General features: G+C 38.5%; 1 protein-coding gene across 1 annotated transcript; it reads right to left on the bottom strand.

Annotated features, from left to right (window-relative positions):
• Positions 1-12,358: 12,358 nt before the first annotated feature.
• Hspb3 (heat shock protein family B (small) member 3) lies at positions 12,359-13,123 on the bottom strand. The gene has a single exon (XM_003470185.5). It carries the CDS (start codon positions 12,943-12,945, stop codon positions 12,487-12,489), a length of 459 nt encoding a protein of 152 aa, XP_003470233.1. The 5' UTR covers positions 12,946-13,123; the 3' UTR covers positions 12,359-12,486.
• Between the last annotated feature and the right edge of the window lie 236 nt (positions 13,124-13,359).

Here is a 13,359-nt window from a genome sequence, read left to right as displayed (position 1 = left end):
TCCATTTATTGTAACTGCGATCATTATTAAGCTAACTTCTATACAATGGGATCACATTCAGAGTTTCCTACTCTGTTTTGTGGATTGTTCCATGGAACATGGTTAGCATTGCTTTAGTGACTGTAGCACTATAACATAGTTTTGCCTATATTAATTAGAACAGCTTCCAAATGTTCTAAAGCTCTGATGGAAAATACAATCAGGAATGAATAATTTTGAAAACTAAGGAAAATAAATGTGAAAATCTTCCTTATTTGGATGTATTTTGGAGTGGATTCAATTAAGAGATGTGTACCAATTTTTATTAGTTCCCCAATACCTGTACTCAATATGTATTACTAGATAAGACAGGTAGTTTTTTTTAAACTTCAAAGATAAATATAAGAATATCTAATAATTCGCCATATACTTTTGCTTTGACAAGATACACATGTAACTAGAACTCATTTTGCTTCTTGTTTAATATCTCTTATTGGGAACAAAACACCCAAAACTTATTGGCTTGAAACAACAATCATTCATTTTGTTACGATTCTCTGTGTCAGTTGGGCTCAACTGGATTACTTGCAGTCTCACTTGGAGGCTTGAGTTGGAATGTCAGGATGGGTAGTCCACATAGGTTGTCACTGGTACTGTCTGTTGACCGGACACTTAACCAAGGCTGCCAACCAAAGACCTTTGATTCTCCCAGGAGTTTATCCATATGATAAACTTTTAAGAAAGTGGTGTTCAAAAGAGTGTGAAAGTAGAAACTTCCACTTCTTAAGACCTAACCTCAAAAGTTAAATGGTAAGGCTGTGAATGTATGATACATAATTAGCATGCATAAAGCTCTAGATTCCAGCCCAGCACTGTTCTCCCACATGGCAATGCAGGACAGTTACCTGGTGCCACTTCTTTGTCATTTAAGAAGACACAGAGTTGTGTGTAATGGCACATGCCTATAACCCCAGCACTCAGGAGGCTGAGGCAGGAGGATTGCCATGAGTTTGAAGACAACCTCTACTATATAGTGAAGTCCTGTTTCAAAAAACCAAAAAATAATAATAATAAAATAAAATAAGACACAGGCCAGTCCACCTTCAAGCAAATGGCATATTTATACTCTTCTCATCAAAAGATGGAGTCTAAGAACCTGTGATCACCTTAACACCACCTCACCTCCCCCTTTATTTGGAAATAACAAGAACCAGCATTATATCATTATTTCTAAAGGCTTTTGATCTTCTGCATCTTTTTTCTGAATGTGGTTTGCATTTCCATTGTAAATATATTTTATTTTGTTCAAATACAAGTGTAAATGCAAAAGAGTGAAAACAAAAATCAGATATCATTTTGTCTAGATCTACTCCAGTAATGTAAAAAAGCTTGAAATGACTCTTGAAAAAAATAAGTATCTTAAATGTAGCTACAGTATCTATTTTAAGAGGAGAAAAATGAAGAAGGGGGAGGGACAGGGGAAAAGAGCTACTACTTTTAGCTACAGCAACCACAGCTGAGAGATGCTTTGCAGTGGGGGAGGAGCAGTTCATCCAAAGCTGACTTATTGTATTTCTTACTAGAAATATAATCTCCACTTTCATTTCTATTAGTTGTTATATCTGACAAGCAACTTTAGAATCTAGTAGGATACTATGGTGTCTTAACATTTGACAAGTTTGTATGAAGCAGAAAGACAGACATAGTTTCAAAAAAAAAAAAACAAATAAATGTCTCTGTAACCCTGAAAAAACAGAAACAGAAAGCATTGAGCTGACTGCACACTATTTTACACAAAAGCTCTTGTGTTAAAGGCTTGGTCCTCCGTCCGTGACACTATTGGCAGGTAGTAGAAACTTTAAGTAGGTGTTGAAGGTCAGTGGAGGTTTGCTCTTGAAGAGGGTGGTAGGACCCAGTTCTTTCTCTTTCTCTATTTTGTGCCTGGCCAAGACGTCAACCTTTTGCTGCACACGTGTTGCCATCAGCACGTGCTGCATTGCCATCGGTCCAAAAGCAATGCAACCAGCCAGCCATGCGCTGAAACTTCCAAAACTGTGAACCAAAATCACTTTCCCTTTTTTTTTTTTTTTTGCTTTTTCTTTATTTTGTTTTAAAGAGAACAAAACAAAACAATAGAGCCTATCAAAACACAGCAATGAAAATAGTACAGAATCTCAAAACAGGATAATAGGAAATCAAAACTGGCTAACATAATGTATCTTGCTATGTTCACAGTAGTTGTCCATACCATTAGACATAACAAGATCAAACAAAACAAAATTGAATAAAATCAATCAAAACGTAACATTGAATAAAACAAAACAAAACAAAACAATGAGAACAATACTGCACATTATTATCTTCAAAATAATTGTTCAGATTACCAGATTCAGGGATTTAAAAAAAAAAAAACAGTAAAATGGGGCAAAACATTGGATTTCAAAAGCAAGACAGGAGGACATCCCACAGGTGACACAGTGCACACTGCCATCCTCCAAGTAGATACCCAGAGCACCAGCCCCAGGCCTGCAGACAACCAAACAGTACAAGGATCAAGCTATTCCCTTCCCTTCAGTTGCTATCATCTCACCCTGAGTCCTCCAAATCAGCGGGGTGCATGTGTGCGTGCCTGTGTGTGTGTGCATGCACGTGTGTGTGTGCGTGTGTGTGTGTGTGTGTGTGTGTGTGTGTGCCCACGCGCGATTGGTTTTTCAGCCCACCCACCAGCTGGCTCAGGGGAAGGCTTAGTTTCTCTTCTGGCTGAGGCGCTTTCCAATCAGCATGGCTGCATTCACTTCACAGGAAGGTGTAGTTTCTTTTCTGGCTGAAGCTCTTTTCGATAAGCTTGGTGGAGCTTTCTTCACAAGACTTTTCTTTTTTTTACATTGAGTATCTCAGGTATTTTGTTATAGTGTAAGAACCGGCGTCACAGGGAAGAAGACCCCAAGGACTCAGCTCGTAGTGAGGAGTAAAAAGTTTATTTCCATGCGCATGGGGTCCCCCAGGCAAACAAGTGCGGAGGGGGAATTGTGTAGGGTTTTTAAGGGCGCAAGCGGGAGGCAAGCAAGTTTACAGAAGCAGATTGCATTGGTTAATTTTGAGCAGCATAGGACTTGGCAGAAGTTGATTGGAGGGGTTTGGGGTTGAGTAACCATGGAGACTGGGGGTCCTAGCCCAGTCACTATGTGCCCAGAACAGAACAGTTACTTGTCTTACTTATCTCGTTGAGACAGAACAACCTTGCAGGTGCATTCTTTCTTTTTTTTTTCTCTGCTCTGATAGCTCTGAGGAGTTAGGCATTTCTTTCTGCTTTGCTCTGATAGCTCTGGGGAGTTAGGGAGTTAACCCTTTCATTCCCCACTCTGGGGAGTTAGGGAGTTAACCCTTTCAATAGAAACAGAAGGCTGAATAGTATAAATGTCTTGTGTGTCTACTTGCTTCCAAGGTAAAAAAAAGTGATGGCAAAAAGATTGAGTTTGCATAATAAAGGAAACCAGGCTTACTGTGAGAAACTGGAAACATTAGTGCTTAGAGACACTTCTGCCATGAAAAGTGGTTGAAACCACCTTCAGGCCTTTTAAGGAGTCAGGAAAAGCCAGTGAGCCTCACATGTGCTTGATGACTGAATCTGCAATATTCCCAGTTGACTCTGAGGCAGGATTTCTATAGTCCCTAAGTGAAGGACTAGGGCAAAGGCAATAACAGAGCCTCTAATAACAGAAAGCTAAGTAATAGAGAAGAACCCACTGGCACAAAACAAGCCTAAGCTCCCAAAGGAATTTAATGCTAAGAAAATTAGGGAAATCCGTACTTGAAACTTGAATTCTGTCCAAATGAAACTAATGTATAGGACAATTTCATAAAAACACTGAAAATAACTGTGTTTAGGATTCTCAAAGAGTTATATAAAGGGATTATGTTTATTTTAAAAGAATAAAAATTATGAAATAAGTGAAAGATATAAGGGTACCATAATAGATAGATTAAAAACAAACCATAGTCATAAGAAAAGCACACATAAAATATGGGATAAACACAGTAATATAGTAGAAGACAGACTTGGGATTTCTGTGTGATTTATTTAACACAGTGTTAGGGTTTGAATGAGTCCCTTCCAAAAATCAAATGCTGTCAATGCAAAGCAATGGTATTAAGAGATAAGCCTTTTAAAAAGTGGCCAGCGATGGCAAACCTATGGCACATGTACCACAGCAGGCTGTTTGTTATCACTGATTAGACCATTTGGCTCCTTCCTCATGAACAGGGTTAAGTAATGTTATAAAGGAACTTGTTGGAAGAACTTTGTCATTTCTTGCCTTTTGCCTGCACAATATGAGGATGTAGTAAGAAGGTCCCTATCAGATGCCAATGCCCTGATCTTGCAGTGCCCAGCCTCTAAAACATGAGAAAGAAATATCTGTTATTTAAATTACGCAGTCCCATGTATTCCATGTGACATCACAAACATAATATGACCATCTTGACAAAATTTTAAATCTAACCATGGTGATAGTATTCTGTATGCATGACATACTTTAAAAAAAAAAAAGAGGTAAGAAACTAAAGTATTGGGGAATTCCCCAAGAAATGTAGCACAGGAAGACCACAACTTGTGAGAGGCTTCAGTCTATATCTAACAAGAGTTCTAAAAGAAGGGCATATAGGTTTACTGGAGAACACAGGAAAAAATAACAGCCCAACATGCAAATCTTGAGGGCGTGAGGGGAAGTAGGTTCTTCAGACCTTATATTAAGCAGTGTTGGAGTTGGGGGTTGCAAGGAGAATAATTACATACAGGACACATAATTTATAGTGTTATTTGTAATGGTCACCCAAGGAGTTAAATACAAAGAAAATGCAAGAAATCTGTCCACAATGCTAAAGACCTAGAGAACCCAGTCAAGGGCCTGGATCTCATAGCAATAATTTGCATGAGTTCAGTTGAAAATGTAGAGCCCATGACAATGACTCATGCAAGTCTGTTTCACAGACCTGTGCTGGGAAGGCTCAAAGGTCCTCAGTGAAAGGTAGAAAGTCTACGCCAGCAAGGTGAAGGATTTGTGCTAGCAGACTGAGGGTTCTGTACTGGAGTGAAGAAGCAGTGCCTAAAATAAGGACCAGGGTTCTCCTGAAATGTACCACAGCGACGAGGTACCAAGCTCCTCCATCGAGGAGAACAGCTCATTTAACATCAGGGGAGCCAGCATGACAAGCTCCTCCAGGAGAACCAAGGGCTCCAAACAAGGAGAACCCGCAGCACTACTCTTCCTTTCCAGGCCTCCTTGTATGCTGGCAGCAGTCCTCAGGTGGGTCATTCAAGCTCAGCATCATGCCAAATTTTGAGGGGGTGAGGGCAAGTAGGTTTTTCAAACTTCATATTAGACAGCATAAAGAAATCCAGGTCCACAACTAAACATCTTAAAGTAAGACCACAGAACATCAAGGATAAATGGAAGAACTAAAACACAACCAGAGAAAGAAGACAAGATTTTAAAAAAACAATAACGTCGCTGCCGATGGGAACACCACTTTAAGTCTGGAAGACAACAGAATAATTATCTTCACAATGTTAAAGTGAAATTACTGCTCATTTAAAATTTTATGTTTTATTTTAAAGAGAAAAAAGATAAACAAACAATGACACTGACTTTCAGAACAGGTTACTAGGACAGTTACAATGGTTGATACATTGTATACTCAGTGAAGCACAGCACAGACAAAATTTTCTACCAACAGATCCTCACTAGAAAAGCAAGCTAACTTAGTAAGAAGAGACAAGAACTCACAGAGAAATTATGGAAAGCAAGAAACAAAAATAAGCTCAGAAATTCATTGAAAATTTTCTTTCAATAGCGGGATTTTAATAGTTGATACAGTATTTAAAAGTAAAACTAAAAATAGTTATAGAAATAAGGTGGTGATGAGTGTTGTGTGTAGTTAAGAACACAATTCCTAGTCACACACAGGGTAAGAAGAGGAATGTTGAATTTTTATGTGCTGATATTTTCCTTCAAAAAAGCCTACAATCTATAAAGTTTTCAGGCAATATTTAAATATTAAAAAAAGAAATATAAAAAAAGAAACAAAAGCCCAGGTATAAAACAGAAATTTTCAAAGAAAAAAGGGGAACATGATAAACAAACTATAAGAAGTAAATTCAAATATTTAATCCCAATAAGTAAATGGCCTAAATTCATTCACTACAAAATAAATTTATCAGATTTTTTAAAAAATCTAGCCACATGACATTATTTTTAGGAGACACTCTAAACAAAATTACCATAATGAATATGTGTGTGCATATATATATATATATATATATACGTACACACACACATATATATGCATATATTAAATAATATAACAAAAAGGTATTTAAGGCAAAACAAAATTAAAAGCTAAAAGCATTTATAAAATAAAGAACAGACCTAAATAAGATTATAAGAAAAATAAAATGGAGAGAAATTACAATTGTAAACTGTTTTAGTCACTTTCCTTATCACTAGGAGAGAATTCCAAACACAAATAAAAGAAGAGCTTAGTTTTGGCTCATAGTTTCAAAAACCTTGCATGATGTGTGGTTAAGAAGGGAAGAAAGAGTGGCAGGGCCTGGGTGGAGGAAAGCTGCTTACTCAGGATTGATTTCCCATAGGTCTGGGTGTGGATAATGGATTGGAAAGCCCTCCGTGGGTGTGAGTTGTACCACTCACAAGGCTTGTAGCATAGATGAAATAAAAGGGAAAGGGAGGCTTGCTTCACTGCTGCTGCCCCTGTGCTGTGGACTCTTTCTCCTCTGCCATGACACCTGCCTTGGAGCCAGCTGATTATGGACTGAAACCTCTACAAAACTGAGTCAAAAGAAACCTTTCTTCCTTTGACTAGTAAATGTTGGGTATTTTGTTTCAGCAACAAGGGAAGTATCTAAGACAACATTTATATAATTATATAAATTTATAAACATAAGATTAAGACCCAGAAATACACAAAAAAGGCATATCAAAAATTTTTTTTGAAGTTGAAAACTACCTATTCATTTTAAAAAGCCTATCTACATGCTTCAATAGCTATCGGGGAAAAAAATACAATATAGAATATTTGAACAACAAATTACACAGAATGGCATCATAGGCCAGGGATTTAGCTCAGTGGTGTAAGCACCTACCTGGAAAATGTTGTTGAAATTGTCCTTGAGGATAGAAAATATTAATAAACAGGATTCTATTTGCATACACACAGGGAACTAAGCAACAGAGAAAATGTAACCACCGGTTACATAGAATCATTTATTTTTCAGATTTAAAATATTACCCTTGTTATTTTCTGGAGATGAAGGAATTATTGATAACTCAATTTCTAAAACAATTATTTTCATTATGTAATATATGAGCTGTAAATCAGTATACCAAACTAACGTTTAATTCTTTCCAACTAATTATTTGTTAGTCTCTAAAAAGAATAATAATCATTAGTTTAAAAAATGGATTTTTGACAAGCGCAATGAAGTAGCAGAATTTTTCTTAATTTAGTATAGGCCATTTATGATTTTAAAATAAGATAAGTTTTTGATGTGCTAAGTCACATTAATAGCAATTTTCAGTCACATTGCCTGATCCACTGATTTTGTAGACTATTTATTAACAACGACTGCTTCGTAAACTAACCATGCAGGAACCCCTTACATATTTTTGTGCATAGGACTTCCATATATGGTGGTATCAGCCAGGTGTGGTGGCACAGCATCATGTAAACTCAGCACCCTGCAAGACTGAAGCAAAAAGATCACAGCTTGGAAACAAGCCTAGGAAACTTATCAATTTAGTAAGACTCTGCCTCAAAAAAAAAAAAAAAAAAAAAAAAAGGTGGGGGCTGGGGATATAGTGACATATCCAGTGGGAAGGCCCTGGGTTCAGTCCCCCAGTACTACGTAGATAAATGGACAAATGCATGCACTGATGTTGCCAAACTCCTCTTCCTCACTACGGAGCATTTTAAACAGTGAGTACTGTACACTTACAGTAATCCATTTCAGGGATGAGAAGTTGTACTGTAGCAAAGCTGAGGAGACTGAGATATTTAGGAAGAAAATATTGTCCAAGTCCCTAATCTGGGCCATTTTCCTTCCTCATTTCCAGAATTGCGCCCCCTCCCCACGAAGATTCTCAGTCAAGTTTTGTTTTATAACTATTTGCTGAGTAAATCCCTTTGTGAAGTAAGATGATACATTGTTCTCATTAGTTGTATATGTGTGACATTGGATAGGACGTTAAAGCAATGTTTCGTTGCAAGAGCTATCTGTGGAACACTGAAGTTCCTACTCTTTTCATTACACTGTACTGTCTTCTTATAGATAGAAAATGTTAAAAAAACATAGCCCAAACATAATTATGTACACTTGGCAAACAGGGGAAACCCAGCCAGACCAAAAAAAAAAAAAAAAACTCTCGAGTGACACTGGGAAGCATCCATGTGCCTGCTAAGTGCACGTAATTGCTAAATACTGTCAGTGTGCTAGTGTCTAATGGAAATCTTTGTCCAGAAATTTAACTGGACATCTTTCAGCTATATTTTATGTCTGACCTTGGCAGTTTAGACATGACTCTTGCTGTGTGGCACAAATATGTGTTGATGGAGGAAGGGTGATGAGGAGCCCTAGCTGAAAAGTGTATTTTTCCTTTTGTTTTATTTTCTATTCAAGATTTCCAATGCTGTACTTCTGCCTTACAGGACAAGCAAGTGAAAAATAGGTCAACAGGTTCAAGACCTTAGTGCAATTTGGATTCAGGGAAGTTAACAGGAACAAAGTCATCAAAATCTTTACTGACTCCAGTTTATGCATATAAATTATATATACAGACAGACTTTGGACTCTGGTTCACAAATTACAAGACATTAAATATCCTGGATAAGTTTAAGAAGGCTAACTTTGAACTTGAGTTAAAAATTAGATCAAAATACAAGGTGGTCTTATGGCTCATAAAATTTGAAGGCATTGTAGGATAGAAATACAATAGATTCTATAAGACTGTTTAATTCACCTGATATCCCCTGCAGTTCTGGGATCCAGCCCTGTGTATCTTCTTGCCCACCACCTTGTTTCTGAAAGTATCGCCTCCTTTCTGCCCATGCTATGGTCACCTTTGCCAGCCCCTTTGCCCAGTTTCCTCAAGTGGCAGGACTCCAAACTGAATCCTTGGTGTGCACTTCTGTCCCGGAACTCTCACCAGGTTGAGTCATCCTTCTCCCAGGAGGGATGAAATGTCACACCTGGAGGATCTGGTTTCCTGAGCAGCCACTAAGGGATGAGATGATACAACTCGGTGCAGGACTGTCTACTCCCTATAAGTAGAAACTTGACTAATGGGAAACAGAATACAGTAGGGGACCAGATAAACAGATTCCCTCTCCAGACTCTTGTGGGCTGCACCAAGATTTGTTCTCTCTCCGAAGAGAAGTCTCCTTGGAGCAGTTCCATGTGCTGAGCCAACATCCTGCCGAGACACATGCTAAGCCTCTTAGTTTATTCTGATGTAGTGGCACCATCACACCATGCTGCTTCTTTCCCCTATTTCCACATTTTTACTATCCTGAATTTTTAATTCCCACATAAAGAGTCAACTGTCCAATCCTATCTCATGCTCTAGATTGGAGAAAAGGTTTTATTAAGACAGAATTATGACAGCAGAACAGATTTTATTATAGTTTTGGATATTGTTCCTTTGACCTACAGGAGTCATCCACCACCTTTTTCCGTTGCTCCAGTAACCTGTTGAACTGTATCAGCTGGGCTCCTCATCCTCTGGCCACAGGTAAGCCCGCCCAGTGGGGAGTCCTTTAGAGTTTGGAAAGTGTTCATTCTTCTGCCTCCCTTGGCGTGAGAGGTCACTTTATGCTGACTATCTCCTTCCCATAAAGTTCCCAGCCCACGTTCTGCTGACGTGTTCTTGATTTCTGAGAACTACTTCCTTCTCTTATCCCTTTGACCTGTGAGACACAACACTGGCACACTACCACTCTCTATTTATGGCGATTTCTTTTGCAGCTCCTGTACAGGCTGCTCTCTTTTTTTGTAATTAATTTCTTTATAAATAAATCCTGTGGTATTATACCAGTTTGAGAATGCCATCTGTTTCTTGTTGGGACCTAGAATGGAAGAGCAGTTAAATGATGATATAGTTTATCTATGTTGGAATAATAACCATTGAAAGTCAGCATTGGTAGTAAAAGAAACTAATGTGTTTGTTTTGTTTCTTTCTTTTATCACTTAAAATGGCAAGCCATGGGGTTCCAGCAGGAAATATAATCCTTTAACAAAGACACCATTTACAAGAGAGTGGGCAGAAGAGAGATTAAAGGATGAAAAGGAGCCAGGGACAAGAAAGAGCGGATTGCTCCCCTCCACTCCCACCCCAGCTCAGTATAAATGGGATCCCCGCGGAAGCTCAAAACCTGGGTTTTGTCAGGGTCTCAGTGTGCAAAAGTTTGGGAGTAGGGAAAGAAATACCTGGCCCTCTCTGCTCTCCTGCTCACTAATTTCACTCCAGTGTCTGGTATCTGGTCTGTGCCACTCAATAACTGAACCCCGCTGGAAACGAGAATCATATGAGCTGTAGGGGTCAGCCTGCTTGGGCCAAAAGTGGGATGAGAAGGACAGAAAATGGGTTTGGATTGGTGAGAGTGGAAAGGGAAACAGACATGACCAGTATAGGCAGAAAAACAAATGTCATGTAAGTATAACTCTAACTTTGTAAAAAGTAATAAATAAAGGTAAAATATGAACTAGGTACTACAAGTAGCTGTCTCATGATTGTAGAATAAATGATTTTTATTTTTTAGTATTTGATACATTTTCTAAATAAAAGTGTTATGTATGCCTTTAAATTTTATCTTAGAAAAAATGTTAATTGGAGATATTTCACTTTTAAAGGAAATATTTCCTATCACTGCTTTCTCATGGTAGGCATATCACTTTCTAAACTTTCCTAGACATAGGATCTCATGGAGAGGATAACCAAGACCAAAGAGAAGGGGATCGAGGCAGGAGGATTGTTTGTATCTCAAAGCACTAGTTTTTTTTCACATTGTTCCAAAGGGAAATAATAATTTAAAGAAGAACAATTGGGGTCTCAGCTCCAATTGTATTGGTAGATCTGAAATCCTGCTGATTACTGTTAACCTGGTTATGCAGCAAAGCTGATCTGTGATACTTTGTCAAACAAAATTTCTTAGGTAGAGTTGGATGCACAGACCTCAAATAAATATGTAACTCTGAAGTCCTTTCAACTTCATTAAATAGTAAACGAACAGCCCTCTTGGATTTTCTGTTTCTAAAATTACTTCTAATTTGTTTTGCTTCATTTCACATCTTTCCCGTTTTTAGCATGAACTACAGAAGCGGTGGGGAGGAACAGGAGACTGCTCCCCTCTGCCTGTACCCTGGCGTCTTCACCCGCTGCATTCTCTTCTATTCTTAGCACTGTCCTAGGGTTACACTCAGGGCAGGGTAAAAGAAAAGCAGCTACTTCCTCTGAAGAAATACTCCTTATGTATAGAATGAGATAGCAAACCTTTGGAATGTCACAGAGCAGCTGTTGAGGCAGTGTTCCTAAGCTAATTCCTAACCTTTACCCACATCTCACCGTGAGCCAAAGCAGCATTTCCGGAGGTTATAAGCTTCCCTGGTCAGAGGTGCTGCGCATATTCAAATGCACTGAGAGCTCAGATGTTCTCACTCCACTGGCCACTAGGCTATTTAAAGCTCAGAGTTACACAAAGCAGATGAGTTACACTATGCCATCTTTTGAAATCTAAAAATGTAAGCTGATTTAAAATTGCATGAATTAACAGTGAATTCTGTAATTGAATTTTTTAGTTGCCCAGACTTAATTTAATTTGAGTTAGTATGTTATTAACATTTTATAAGCACCCACAAACTACATATGATTTAAAAATTAAAACTTGAGAGAAGCTTCAGGATAGCTTAAAAAAATGAGGCACATATTTCAACTTTTTAAGAAATTAAGATTGATATCGGAAATAATATAATGAATTTCAGATCCTGTTTCTAAGGATTATATTTTAACTTCCTTTCTATTTATAAAGCTCCATCTTAATTAAAATACAATCAAAACAAAAGCTTATCAAGCGAAGGGAGTCACTACTGGCTTTGAGCAATATAGGAAATTTTTCATAAAATGGATAAAAATTCCTTAATTGAGTTTTTGGCTCTTCTGTCACAGATTTATGGACAGCCTCTGGCAATGTTGGGAGTCGTGAAGAAATTACTACTGAGCACCAAACTACAGCTTCCTACTACACAAATACACTCAACAATTTTCTTTTCTGCATAAGAATAATAAAGAGAACCTCAACATACCAAGAGTTGTATATATATTTTTAATCTTCATAAAAGTCATAGCAATTCATTTCAAACATGGATATTACAAATATTCCTGTGGTACCATTGGCTGAGCTATCATCTTCCTCATTTGGACAGGAACTGATAAAATTTCACTTGGTCCCAAATGGATCCTTTACTTCCACCACCAAAATTCCATCATGACAGAGGATCGCAGACAAATCTTTGGTTTCTATGCCATCTGGCAGTTTGTACTGCCGGGTGAAACTTCGTGAGATAAAACCGTGCTCATCCATTCTGGTTCCGTGCTGAGCTTTGATCAGCAGCCAGCCCTCAAAGGTCTGAATGATGATATCTTCAGGGAGGAACTGGACCACATCCAGCAGGATCTGAAAGCGGGACTTGCCTTCTTCGGGTGGCATCTCTGCCATCGCTGAGTCTGCTGGAGGAGACTGCGGTGCTGCTTTGGCTTTTCTCAGGTCCACGATGGTTGGCCCAGGCAGGGCATATAAAGCATGATCCAGCCTGCAGTCTTCCAAACCTCGAGCTTCAAACTCCTCCTGGTAACGCACTGGAGTCTCTATGATGTGCCTCAAAATGATTTTCGCCATCCTGGAGCCCAAAACAGCAATGAGCAGCTTCTCTTCAGTGAGTGCTGAACCTTGTGGCTGCCTGCTGACCAGATTCCCAGTCAGAGCAGCTATTCGTTGATAGCCCTGCCCAGACACAACCACTTAATTAGGCTTGAATCAGACCACGCACACTCACTCTTGTCTTTTTACACGCTGACAATGAGTAGCTATTTATAGGGGTTGTTTCGAGGTTGCATTTAGCACACAGCCCTGCACAAGCTGCCCAAGAAAGGATCACTCTTACATTCTCAGTTATTCTTGGCAAATGTGTCTGCCTTCTTTACTTCAAGGGAAAGAGAAGAATGGGAATCAGATATGGCATTTGAAAAATATGTCAATGAGTAGTTCCTCTTAGTGACCTAGTGGAATATGAGTTAGAATAGTCAAGATATG

Source organism: Cavia porcellus, unplaced genomic scaffold (assembly GCF_034190915.1).
Source record: "Cavia porcellus strain 051 isolate PalLab524CR breed Dunkin Hartley unplaced genomic scaffold, mCavPor4.1 scaffold_11, whole genome shotgun sequence".
Taxonomy (NCBI): Eukaryota; Metazoa; Chordata; class Mammalia; order Rodentia; family Caviidae; genus Cavia; species Cavia porcellus.
Note: the sequence above shows the minus strand (reverse complement) of the source record. Positions and strands in the feature narration are given on the sequence as shown.

Coding starts and splice junctions, on each gene's coding strand:
- Hspb3 (XM_003470185.5), bottom strand. CDS start 12,945: ATGGCGAAAATCATTTTGAGGCACATCATAGAGACTCCAGTGCGTTAC.